This window comes from Pristiophorus japonicus, chromosome 18, assembly GCF_044704955.1.
Source record: "Pristiophorus japonicus isolate sPriJap1 chromosome 18, sPriJap1.hap1, whole genome shotgun sequence".
NCBI lineage: Eukaryota > Metazoa > Chordata > Chondrichthyes > Pristiophoridae > Pristiophorus > Pristiophorus japonicus.
In genome coordinates, this window is record NC_091994.1 from 58,405,717 (window position 1) to 58,419,742 (window position 14,026).

The following is a 14,026-nucleotide window of genomic DNA, read 5'->3' on the forward strand; positions in this document are numbered from 1 at the left end:
GTGAGGTACTGAGGCTCCTGCGTACTGGTGGGGGCAATGGTGCTTCTGGGGAGTGCAGTCAGAGCCAAGTCCATGGCACCACGGGTGGTTCAGCTGCTGTTTAGTAGCCTGCCTGGCACCAGGGTCAAGGATGTCCCAGCGGCAGCAGAAGATGGTGCAAGTAGGAGGGCTTCATATTCCTGAGGCATTGGGGCAGTTTCTGGTGAAGTGGAACCTGTACAAGCTAGAAGGGTTGCACCTCACTGGAGGCTTTCCCAGTGTTGGGAAGGGTTTAAACAGCTTGGCAGGGGATGGGGACCAGAGAATAGATTCAGTGGGGAGAGAAGCAAAGCAGGAATTGGGCAGCAGAAAGTTGGAATTGGAAGACTGGGGAAACCAGGGCTGAAAAATGGACAACAAGGGAGTTTGGCACCACTAAATGGTATATACCTTCAATACAAGGAGAATGGGGGAAAAGGCAGATGAGCTGAGCACAGATACACACTTGGGAGTATGATATTATAGCTATTACTGAGACTTGGCTGAAAGGTCAGGTATAGCAGTTCAATATTCCTTGTTGGAGTTTTTAGATGGGATGGAAAGGAGGGGGCGGTTGTAGTATTAAACAATTACAGCTGTGAAAAGGGATTGGTTAGAGGGGTCAACAAATGCTGCCATTCGGGTTGAATTGAAGAACAAAAAGGTGGTAATTACACTACTGGGTGTGTAATATAGACCCTCAAGCAGCCAGAGGGAGAGAAAAACAAATGTGAACAAACTGCAAAAACTATAGAGCTGTAATAGTGGGGTATCATCTACCCTAATAACTGGGAAAGTAGGTGTGAATGGTAAAGGTGCAGAATTCCTAGAATGCATTTCGAGAACTTCAGCCAATATGTAAGAAGCCCAACAAGTGAGGGGGTGATTTAATTCAGTTGTTCATGTGACTTGTTGGGTCATTAATCACATTGCTGTGGGTCTGGAGTCACATACAGGCCAGACCAGGTGAAGATGGCAAATTTCCTTCCCTACATGACATGCAGGAGTAGACCATTTGACCCCTCTGGCCTGCTCCACCATTCGATTAGATCATGGCTGAACTGATCTTGGCCTCCACTCCATTTCCCTGCCTACTGCCCTTAACCCTTGACTGTTGTCCTTCAAAAGTCTGTCCACCTCCATCTTTAATATATTCCATGACCAACATTCCACAGCTCTCTGGGGTAAAGAATTCCAGAGATTCACAACCCTCAGAAGAAACTCCTCCTCATTTCTGTTTAATGGGTGACCCCTTATTTGTAAACTATGCCCCAGTTCTAGATTCCCCCACCATGGGGAATATCCTCCATCTACATGGTCAAGCCCCCTTAGAATCTTAAATGTTTCAATAAGATCCCACACCAATGAGTATAGGCCCAACCTTTCTTCATATGACAACCCCTTCATCTCAGGAATCCACCTCGTGAACCTTCTCTGAACTGCCTCCACTGCACTAAATCCATCCTTTTTAAATAAGATCAAAACTGTATGCAGTACTCCAGGTGTGGTCTTACTAACACCCTGTACAGTAGCAACAGGACTTCCCTACTTTTATACTCCAACTCCTTGCATTAGAGGTCATCATGCCATTTGGCTTCCTAATTGCTTCCAGTACATGCATGCTAACTTTGTTACATGTACATGGACCCACACATCCCTCGACCAAGGCATTTTCTAATAGCTCCCCATTTAAATCATTTTTTCCTCCCAAAGTGAATAGCTTCACATTTTCCCACATTATACTCATCTGCCAATTTTTTTTGCCTACTCCTTTTAGTCTGTCGATATCCCTTTTTGTAGCTTCCTTGTGTTCTCCTCACAATTTGCTTTTTCCACCCATCTTTGTATCAGCAAACTTGGCTACATTACACTTGGTCCCTTCATCCAAGTCATTGAAATAAATTGTAAATAGTTGAGGCCCCAGCACTGATCCCTGTAGCATGTCACAAGTTAGTTTGCTAACCTAAAAATTACACATTTATCCTGACTCTCTGTTTTTGTTAGCCAATCCTGTATCCAAGCTAATATTAGCCTCAACCTTAAGCTCTTATCTTGAGCAGTAACCTTTTATGTGGCAGACAAAAAGCAGGAAACTAAACCAGTTAGCCAAACTTCTGTTGAGAAAATGCTGGAGTAAATAATTAAACAGTAGCGGGGCATTTGGAAAAGCATAATTCAAGCCGAGTTGGCATGGTTTTATAAAAGGAAATCATATTTGACAAATTTGCTGGCGTTCTTTGAAGAAGTAACGGGAGGGTGGATAAGGGGAAACCAGTGGATGTGGTATATTTGGATTTCCAGCAATCAATCAATAAGTTGCCACAAAAGGTTACTGCATAAGATAAAAATTCACAGGTTTGGGGGTAATATATTAGCACGGATAGGCTAACTAACAGAAAAGAGAGTAAGGATGAATGAGTCATTTTACAGCTGGCAAAGTGGCGACAGGGATCAGTGCTGGGTCCTCAGCTATTTACAATCTATTAATGACTTGGTGAAGGGACCAAGTGTAATGTAGCCAAGTTTGCTGACGAAACAAAGCTGGGTGGGAAAGCAAATTCTGAGGAGGATACTAATCTGCAAAGGGATAAAGACAAGTTAAGTGAGTGTACTCCATCTGCCAAATTTTTTTCCCATGAGGTTAACCACTTTGACAGAAATAATAGAAAACCAATTTATAAATTAAATGGAGAACAATTGCAAAGTTCAGATGGACCTGGGAGTCCTTGTGCATGAAACAAAGTTAGTATGCAGGTATAGCAAGTAATCAGGAAGCGAAATGGAATGTTGGCCTTTATTTCAAGGGGAATAGAGTATAAAAACAGTGAAGTCCTGCTACAACTTTACAGGGTATTGGTGAGACGACACCTGGAGTACTGCGTAGCATATTGGTCTCCGTATTTAAGGAAGGATATACTTGCATTGGAGGCTGGTCAGAGAAGGTTCACTAAGTTGATTCCAGAGATGAGGGGGTTGACTTATGCAGATTGGTTGGGCCTATACACATTGGAGTTTAGAAGAATGGGAGGTGATCTTATTGAAACCCATAAGATAATGAGGGGGCTCAACAAGGTGGTTGCAGAGAGCATATTTCTACTCATAGGGGAAGCTAAAACTGGGGGACATAGTCTCAGAATAAAGGGCTGCCCATTTAAAACTGAGATGAGATATTCTCTCAATATTGTAACTCCATGGAATTCTCTCCCCCAGAGAACTGTGGAGGCTGGGTCATTGAATATATTTAAGGTGGCGATAGACAGATTTTTGAGTGATAATGTAGTAAAGGATTATGGGGAGCGCTGAGTCCATGATCAGATCAGCCATGATCTTATTGAATGGTGGAGCAGGCTCGAGGGGTCAAGTCGCCTTCCCCTGCTCCTATTATGTTCTTATGTGGCACCTTATCGAATGCTTTCTGGAAATCCAAATACACGACATCTACAGGTTCCCCTTTATTCACCCTGCTCGTTCCATCTTCAAAGAACTTCAGCAACTTTGTCAAACCAAGATTTCCCTTTCATAAAACCATGCTGATTCTGCGTGACTGCATTATGATTTTCTAAATGTCCTGCTACTATTTCCTTAAAGATTGAATCCAGCATTTACCCAATGACAGATGTTAGGCTAACTGGTCTATAGTTTCCTGCTTTCTGTCTTCCTCCTTTCTTAAATAGGGGCATTACATTTGCGGTTTTCCAGTCCGCTGGGACCTCTCCAAAATCCAGGGAATTTTAGTAGATTACAACCAATGCATCTATTATCTCTGCAGCCACCTCTTTTAAGACCCTAGGTTGCAGGCCATCAGGTCCAGGGGACTTGTCCACCTTGAGTCCCATTAGTTTGCCTCGTACGTTTTCTCTAGTGACAGTGATTGTTTTAAGTCCCCCCCATCCATAGCCCTTTGATTATCAATTAAGATGCTTTTAGTGTATTCTACCGTGAAGCCCGATACAAAATATTTGTTCAAAGTCTCTGCCATTTCCTATTAATTCCCCAGTCTCATCCTCTAAGGGAGCAATGTTTACTTTAGCTACTCACTTCCTGTTTATATACCTATAGAATCTCTTACTGCCTGTTTTTTATATTTCTTGTTATTTACTCTCAAGCTATCTTCTCTCTCTTTACCATTTTTTTAGTCGTCGTTTGCTGGTTTCTAAACATTTCCCAATCCTCTGGCCTTCCACTGTCCTTCACAACATTGTATGCTTTTGTTTCAATTTGTTACCATCCTTTACTTCCTGAGTTAGCCACGGATGGTTCATCCTTCTCTTAGAGTCTTTCTTTCTCACTGGAATATATCTTTGAAACACCGTGGGACATGTTACTACATGTAAGGCACTATACAAATACATTTTTGCAACACTTGCCTGAATCACTTTAGGATAATAAAGCAAGGCAACACAACATTCTCATCCCTAGTAAAACATCACTCTGATTCTACCGCTCCCTTCCCGGATCTATCTCGGAGCTGACGGTCAGAGGGCTATGATATGACCCGTTTCCTGGGCTGGGTGCCTGCCCCATCTCTCCCTCCCCCACTGCTTCCTGATAGAAATTATTGGAGGTCGCAACTGCAAGTACTGGTCTACCCATTGCCCTTCCTGCCCGCCCCATCTCCCAGGCCCGTCCCACTGCCAGGACTTGCCTCACCATTGTCCGAGCCCTTCTATAGCCACACTGCCTTGCTGTCTACTCTGCATAAAAAGAAAACCCACTGAAAATAAAGCTAAAATAATTATTGAAATAACTTGGAGCTACAGAACTACTCCCAACAAAATGTGCAGAGAGAGAAATAGGTTTCTTTTCTGAGCAGCAAGCTGTCAAATCCCGAAAGACGAGGTGGGAGGTCCATTTAAAGGTGTGTGGGGGTCTGGGTGGGGAGATTGAGGAAAACAACAGACTGTTGGCCGATGATGCTACATACTCATCCTGTGAACTCATCCATTTTTGGCGTGAAAGCAAGTTATCCTCGGTACGTGGGACCGCTTATGATGATACTCAGACAGTATAACGTTGATTTAATAACTTTATTTTCTTTGTTTCTGGGATGTGGGCACTGCTGGCAGGACCAGCATTTATTGCCCATCCCTATAACTGAGTGGCTTGCTGGGCAGTTAACCACATTGCTGTGGGTCTGGAGTCACATACAGGCCAGACTGGCTAAGGATGGCGGATTTCCTTCTCTAAAGGACATACATAAGAAATAGGAGCAGGAGTAGGCCATTCGGCCCCTCGAGCCTGCTCCGCCATTCAATAAGGTCATGGCTGGTCGATCTTGGTCTCAACTCCACTTCCCTGCCCGCTGCCCATAACCCTTGACTCACTTATCCTTCAAAAATCTGTCTCTCTACAACGTAAATATATTCAATGACCCACCTTCCACAGGGGCAGAGAATGCCAGAGATTCACAACTCAGAAGAAATTCCTCCTCATTTCCCTTTTAAATGGGCGCCCCCTTATTCTGAAACTACACCCCCTAGTTCTAGATACCCCCACAGTAAACCAGTTGGGTTTTTACGACAATCCAGTAGTTTCATGGTCACCACTACTGACAATAGCTTTTTATTCCAGATGTATTTAATTAATTGAATTTAAATTCCCCAGCTGCCGTGGTGGGATTTGAACTGACATCTCCAGATCATCAGTCCAGGCCCTTGGATTACGAGCCCAGTAACATAGCCACTCTGCTCCCGTTCCCCGTGAATGGATATTTTAATTAAAAAGATTGTGAGGTCTTCAAGGTGCTGGATGATCTAAGCTGTGTGTTGGGACAAAGGCTGAGTAAAACCACACCACGGGGAGGGCAGTGCAGGGGGAGGTGAATGGGGAGGTGTGATGTTGATGATCTCAGTCTGCAGCATCACACAGTGTCCAGTTTGATGTGATAGTGGGGGGATCTTAATCTGAGCCGGAGGGTGGGAAACGGGCGGGTTCGGGTAGGATGCCTATTTTTGCACAGTGCCTGACTTTACTCATCATTGACCAAAGTCGGAGGGTGCAGAGCAGGTGGCTGTCCCCAATCCGCCCGTTCCCTGCCTGACTGGTTGGGTTAACATCACCACCAGTGGTTCTGGAGCTCACAGTGAGCATGGTGTGAGTAGGGCAGGGATCAAATGTCTGACACTTGATGGTCCTCTGTTCTCTCCCATCAGTGTGTCTGGGCCAGTCTGAGATAGGAGCTCGTCTGCTTCTCCAGTTCAGATAAAACGCGGCATTTCCTCCTCCCACTCGGGCACAAGAGGGACAGAGTTCCTCAGAAGTGTGCCTGACTCCAGGTTCGGGTGATTGAGACCATGTGGGCTTGTGCTGGGCATCCCTGGCACCTGCGATTGGGCTCAGGCTTGTTAGGAGGAGGACCCGGTGCAGGTGGCATGTCGGTGAGAGCCAGGGTCCCACAGCTTCGACAACAGGACTATGAAAGCGGGCCGCACAACTGGAGCAGATCTCTGCCCCTTGTCCCTTTGCATTGTGCCTGGAAACAGGTGCATACAGAACACAATGGAGAGGTATCCATTTCCAGCTGAAACAACCTACCTTTTCTCTCTAGTTATCACAGCTAGAAAGCTGTGGTAGTTTTCATATCTTCATACCCTTCCCTCGTGAAATAGTGGAAGGAATCGCAGGCTGATTAACAGTCTTGCCGGCAGTGACATGGCCGTAACGATCTTTATCGCAGCCGATGGGGGAGTTAGTCCTGTACGGCGGGAGGGTTTTATAGAAACATAGAAACATAGAAAATAGGTGCAGGAGTAGGCCATTTGGCCCTTCGAGCCTGCACCGCCATTCAATGAGTTCATAGCTGAACATGTAACTTCAGTACCCCATTCCTGCTTTCTCGCCATACCCCTTGATCCCCCTAGTAGTAAGGACTATATCTAACTTCTTTTTGAATATATTTAGTGAATTGGCCTCAACAACTTTCTGTGGCAGAGAATTCCACCGGTTCACCACTCTCTGGGTGAGGAAGTTGCTCCTCCTCTCGGTCCTAAATGGCTTACCACTTATCCTTAGACTGTGACTCCTGGTTCTGGACTTCCCCAACATTGGGAACATTCTTCCTGCATCTAACCTGTCTAAACCCATCAGAATTCTAAACGTTTCTATGAGATCCCCGCTCATTCTTCTGAACTCCAGTGAATACAAGCCCAGTTGATCCAGTCTTGATAGGTCAGTCCCGCCATCCCGGGAATCAGTCTGGTGAACCTTCGCTGCACTCCCTCAATAGCAAGAATGTCCTTCCTCAGGTTAGGAGACCAAAACTGTACACAATACTCCAGGTGTGGCCTCACCAAGGCCCTGTACAACTGTAGCAACACCTCCCTGCCCCTGTACTCAAATCCCCTCGCTATGAAGGCCAACATGCCATTTGCTTTCTTAACCTCCTGCTGCACCTGCATGCCAACCTTCAATGACTGATGTACCATGACACCCAGGTCTCATTGCACCTCCCCTTTACCTAATCTGTCACCATTCAGATAATAGTCTGTCTCTCTGTTTTTACCACCAAAGTGGATAACCTCACATTTATCCACATTATACTTCATCTGCCATGCATTTGCCCACTCACCTAACCTATCCAAGTCACCCTGCAGCCTCATAGCATCCTCCTCACAGCTCACACTGCCACCCAACTTAGTGTCATCCGCAAATTTGGAGATACTACATTTAATCCCCTCATCTAAATCATTAATGTATAATGTAAACAGCTGGGGCCCCAGCACAGAACCTTGTGGTACCCCACTAGTCACTGCTGCCATTCTGAAAAGTATCCATTCACTCCTACTCTTTGCTTTCTGTCTGCCAACCAGTTCTCAATCCACGTCAGCACACAACCCCTAATCCCATGTGCTTTAACTTTGCACATTAATCTCTTGTGTGGGACCTTGTCGAAAGCCTTCTGAAAGTCCAAATACACCACATCAACTGGTTCTCCCTTGTCCACTCTACTGGAAACATCCTCAAAAAATTCCAGAAGATTTGTCAAGCATGATTTTCCTTTCACAAATCCATGCTGACTTGGACCTATCATGTCACTTCTTTCCAAATGCGCTGCTATGACATCCTTAATAATTGATTCCATCATTTTATCCACTACCGATGTCAGGCTGACCAGTCTGTAATTCCCTGTTTTCTCTCTCCCTCCTTTTTTAAAAAGTGGGGTTACATTGGCTACCCTCCACTCCATAGGAACTGATCCAGAGTCTATGGAATGTTGGAAAATGACTGTCAATGCATCCGCTATTTCCAAGGCCAGCTCCTTAAGTACTCTGGGATGCAGTCCATCAGGCCCTGGGGATTTATCGGCCTTCAATCCCATCAATTTCCCCAACACAATTTCCTGACTAATAAGGATTTCCCTCAGTTCCTCCTTTTTACTAGACCCTCTGACCCCTTTTATATCCGGAAGGTTGTTTGTGTCCTCCTGAGTGAATACCGAACCAAAGTACTTGTTCAATTGGTCTGCCATTTCTTTGTTCCCCGTTATGACTTCCCCGATTCTGACTGCAGAGGACCTACGTTTGTCTTTACTAACCTTTTTCTCTTTACATATCTATCGAAACTTTTGCAGTCCGTCTTAATGTTCCCTGCAAGCTTCCTCTCGTACTCTATTTTCCCTGCCCTAATCAAACCCTTTGTCCTCCTCTGCTGAGTTCTAAATTTCTCCCAGTCCCTGGGTTCACTGCTATTTCTGGCCAATTTGTATGCCACTTCCTTGGCTTTAATACTATCCCTGATTTCCCTTGATAGCCACGGTAAAGCCACCTTCCCTTTTTTATTTTTACGCCAGACAGAGATGTACAATTGTTGTAGTTCATCCATGCGGTCTCTAAATGTCTGCCATTGCCCATCCACTGTCAACCCCTTAAGTATCATTCACCAATCTATCCTAGCCAATTCACGCCTTATACCTTCAAAGTTACCCTTCTTTAAGTTCTGGACCATGGTCTCTGAATTAACTGTTTCATTCTCCAGCCTAATGTAGAATTCCACCATATTATGGTCACTCTTTCCCAAGGGGCCTCGCACAACAAAATTGCTAATTAATCCTCTCTCATTACACACACCCAGTCTAAGATGGCCTCCCCCCTGGTTGGTTCCTCGACATATTGGTCTAGAAAACCATCCCTTATGCACTCCAGGAAATCCTCCTCCACCGTATTGCTTCCAGTTTGCTTAGCCCAATCTATATGCATATTAAAGTCACTCATGATAACTGCTGCACCTTTATTGCATGCACCTCTAATTTCCTGTTTGATGCCCTCCCCAACATCACTACTACTGTTTGGAGGTCTGTACACAACTCCCACTAAAGTTTTTTGCCCTTTGGTGTTCTGCAGCTCTACCCATATCGATTCCACATCATCCAAGCTAATGTCTTTCCTAACTATTGCATTAATCTCCTCTTTAACCAGCAATGCTACCCCACTTCCTTTTCCTTTGATTCTATCCTTCCTGAATGTTGAATAGCCATGGATGTTGAGTTCTCAGCCCTGATCATCCTGGAGCCACGTCTCTGTAATCCCAATCACATCATATCTGTTAACATCTATTTACACAGTTATTTCATCCACCTCATTACGGATACTCCTTGCATTAAGACACAAAGCCTTCAGGCTTGTTTTTTTTAACACCCTTTGTCCTTTTAGAATTATGATGTAGTGTGGCCCTTTTTATTTCTTGCCTTTGTTTACTCGGCCTTCCACTATTACTTTTTATCTTTCTACCATCTGTTTCTACCTCCATATTACTGCGCCCTATCTCACTGCATAGGTTCCCATCCCCCTGCCATATTAGTTTAAATACTACTGAACTGCATTAGCAAATGTTACCCCCAGGACATCAGTTTCAGTCCTGCCCAAGTGCAGACCGTCCCTTTTGCACAGGTCCCACTTCCCCCAGAACTGGTTCCAATGTCCCAGGAATTTGAATCCCTCCCTCTTGCACCACTGCTCAAGCCTCGTTTTTATTCTAACTATCCTGCTCCCTTTATTCTGATTAGCACATGACACCGGTAGCAATCCAGAGATTACTGCCTTTGAGGTCCTACTTTTTAATTTAACTCCTAGCTCCCTAAATTCAGCTTGTAGGACCTCTTCCCGCTTCTTACCGATATCGTTGGTACCTACATGTACCACGACAACTGGCTGTTCACCCTCCCTCTCCAGAATGCTAATGGGGCCCCCCCAACCCATACAATGAGAGGGTTTGCGATTATCCCGCTGGATGCCAGCCCAGAATTCAGAGCCAGAGCTCTGTCTCCACTCACCGGTATTGTCTGGATTAGGGTTCGAACCCTTCACCTTCTGACTCCGAGGAGGGAATGCTCCCACTGAGCTAAAGTCTTGCTCTGAGCCACAAGTTGCATACTCCAGTGGGAGTGCAACTCAACCCCTCCCAGCACAAACAAATGGTCAAAACAGCTGTAGGCCAACTGGCCATTACTGAATGGCTAACAGAGGGACGGTACTTGGAGGTTGGGAAGCACCAAATGGAAGCCATACCTTCCTGTGGTTCACTTCACCTCCATTTCCACATGTTCCCCTCCTGGATACCAAAGGAACGGGAGGGGGCTATTCAGCCCCTCGGACCTGTCCGCCATTCAATTAGATGGATGTTTTTGTGACTGGAAGGATGTTTCCAGTGGAGTTCCGCAGGGCTCAGTACTGGGTCCCTTGTTTTTTGTGGTATATATCAACAATTTAGATTTGAATATAGGGAATATGATTAAGAAGTTTGCAGACAACACTAAAATTGACTGTGTGGTTGATAATGAAGAGGAAAGTCATGGGCTGCAGCAGGACATCAATCTACTGGTCAGGTGGGCAGAGCAGTGGCAAATGGAATTTAATTCCAAGAAGAGTGAGGTATTGCAATTTGAGAGGTAATAAGGAAAGGGTATACACATTAAGCGGTAGGCCATTTAATAATGTAGATGAACAAAGGGACCTTGGAGTGCTTGTCCACAGATCCCTGAAAGTAGCAGGCCAGGTGGATAAAGTGGTTAAGAAGGCATACGGAATGCTTGCCTTTATTGGCCGAGGCATAGCAGGGAGGTTATGCTTAAATTTTATAATACTTTGGTTAGTCCACAGCTGGAGTATGCATGCAGTTCTGGTCGTCGTATTTCAGGAAGGGCGTGATTGCACTAGAGAGGGTGCTGAAGAGATTTACTAGGATGCTGCCTGGAATGGAGAATCTTAGTTATGAGGACAGATTGGATAGGTTGGGTTTGTTCTCATTGCAACAGAGGAGGTTGAGAGGAGACCTCATTGAGGTGTACAAAATTTTAAGGGGCCTGGACATAATGGATTGTAAGGGTCTATTTCCATTGGTGGAGGGGTCTATTATGAGGTTGCATTGTTTTAAGGCAGTTGGTGGAAGGTTTTGAGGGGATATGAGTGCGGGCATCTTTACACAGAGGGTTGTGGGGATCTGGAATTCACTGCCTGGAAGAGTGGTGGATGCAGAAACCCTCACCACTTTTAAGAGATGGTTGGATGGGCACTTAAAGCGCAGCAACCTGCAGAGTTATGCACCTAGAGCTGGTAATTGGGATCAGACTGGATGACCTTTTGTTAGTCGGAGCAGATATAATGGTAAGTACTGCAGGGAATTGAATACGGCCAGGGTGATCTCCTGGACTAGTTTCAATCACCTGGAGGGGTTGGAGAGGAATTTTCCCAGATTTGTTTTCTCCCTAAATTGGGCTAGGTTTTTATCTGGTTTTTGACTCTCCCAGGAGATCACATGACTCCGGTTGGGGTGGAGTGTAGAATGTTTCAGTATAAAGGCTGTCGCAGTTGTGTGAGGTGGACTGGGTGCTCTTTACCTTTTTGCCATTGTTCATTGTTCGTAGGTTTATCTGTAACCTTCAGGGCTGCTGACCGAGGGCCGTGCGGCTCTTTGTCGTGCGGCGCGGACATAATGGGCTGAAATGGTCTCCTTCTGCACTGAAAATTTCAATGTTTCTATCACAGCTGATCTGTACCTCAACTCTATTTACCCACCGTTGCTCCATATCCATTGATCCCCTGACCGAATAAAAATCTATTGATCCCAGTTTTTAAAATTTCATTTGAGCTAAAATCCACAGCCTTTTGGAGGAGAGAGTTCCAATTTCACTCCCCTTTATGCAAGAGCGATTCCTGGTTTCAATCCTGAATGGCCGAGCTCTCACTTTAATATTTTGTCCAGAAAGTTTGTGAGAAAATTATTGTTTGCTTAACCACCCATTCAACACCACCATGAACTCCCAACCATTCGAGCAGCTTACACTGCCAGGCTTTGACCATTGACCATTGTACACTGACTCTGTTTGGGCTCAGTGACCAGCCAAGGATCGATCTCAATAGTTCTTGCACATAGCAGAGTCTAAATGTGTAACACGATATAGTTATATATTTAGGGAAAGAAAGACTTGCATTGATATAGCACCTTTCATGTTCTCAGGATGTCCCAATGCACTTCACATCAATGAAGTACTTTTGAAGAATACTCACTCTTGTGTTGTATGCTGAATGTCCTCATCCAGATATGTAAAATCTATGCATATATTACATATATATATATAAATTCATTAGTTAAAGGAATAGAGGACTGGCAGACAGCTAACGTGATTCCTTTTTGTATAAAGAAAGGGAGAGAATATAAGCCCTGGGAACGATCGACCAATTAGCTTAAAGTAGGAAAGATAAAGGAATCCTTAATCAAAGAGGAAATAGAAAACATCGAGAAACTGTAAATATAATAAAAAGTAGCCAATACAAATTCCAAAAAGGATGGTCATGCTAGACCAAACATACTGAATTCTTTGAAGAATAATAGAAAGTGTAGATAAGGGTAATGCAGTAGATGTAATATATTTGGATTTCCAAAAAGCCTTTGATAAGGTCTGAATATGTGGAGTCAGGGATCAAGTAGCAGAATGGATATCAAGCTGGCTACAAAATGCAAAACACAAAACAGAGAGTAGGGGTTCAAGGTAGTTACTCAGATTGGCAAATAGTGCAAAGTGGTGTTCTACAGGAATCAGTGTTGGGACCGCTGTTATACACCATTTATGTAAATGATTTGGATTTGGGAATTGAAAGTACAAATTCAAAATTTGCGGATGACACCAAATTAGAGGGTGTAGTTAATACAGAGGAGGCCTGCGAGAAATACAGCAAGACATTAATAAACTTGCAGAACGCGCGTGTAATTTGCAAATTAACTTCAATAATGATAAGTGTGAAGTAATATATTTTGGTAGGAAGAATAAGAAGGCCACGTACTCATTGGGAAATACATGTGTAAATGGGGCAGAGGGATCTTGAGGACAGATACATAGATTACTAAAAGTAGCCATGCAGGTTAATCAGGCCATTCAAAAGCAAACACAGCACTGAGGTTCATTTCTCGAGGGATAGAATTAAAAAGCAGAGAAGTTATGTTAAACTTGTATAGAATCTTAGATAGACCGCAATGGGTGTATTGTGAAAAGTTCTGGTCTCCATATTATAAAAATAATATAGAGGCACTGGAGAAGGTGCAATAAAGCAAAAAAGAAGTAGAAAGGAATCAAAAGGTGACATCACAGCCAAAGGGGTAACTGATTGGCTGGTGATTGGTGAGTAGCTTTTCTTTTTCTTTTTTATATCAATAAATAACCTGTTAACAGTGTTGTCGCCAAATTAAATGTATCTAAGGGTTAATTCATGGCAGGCGATCTCGATCACGTGATGTGCTCCTCCTGTACCATGTGGGAACTCAGGGACACTTCCGGTGTCCCTGACGACTCCGTGTGCGGGAAGTGTATCCGCCTCCAGCTCCTGACGGTCCGCTTTGCAGAGTTGGAGCTGAGGGTGGATTCACTCTGGAGCATCCACGATGCTGAGAATGACGTGAGTAGCATATGTAGCGAGTTGGTCTTACCGCAGGTGAAAGGTCCACAGCCAGATAGGGAATGGAAGACCATCAGGAAGAGCAGGAAGGTAGTGCAGGGGCCCCCTGCGGTCATCCCCCTGCA

At 44.5% G+C, this 14,026-nt stretch overlaps 1 protein-coding gene across 1 annotated transcript in view; it reads left to right on the forward strand.

Annotated features, from left to right (window-relative positions):
• Positions 1 to 36: 36 nt before the first annotated feature.
• The window catches only part of LOC139229045 (zona pellucida sperm-binding protein 4-like), a 52,622-nt gene continuing 38,632 nt past the window's right edge, over positions 37 to 14,026 (forward strand). Inside the window, exon 1 of the mRNA XM_070860707.1 lies at positions 37 to 160. Coding sequence (XP_070716808.1) covers positions 37 to 160 — 124 coding nt within the window. The remainder of the gene's footprint in view (positions 161 to 14,026) is intronic.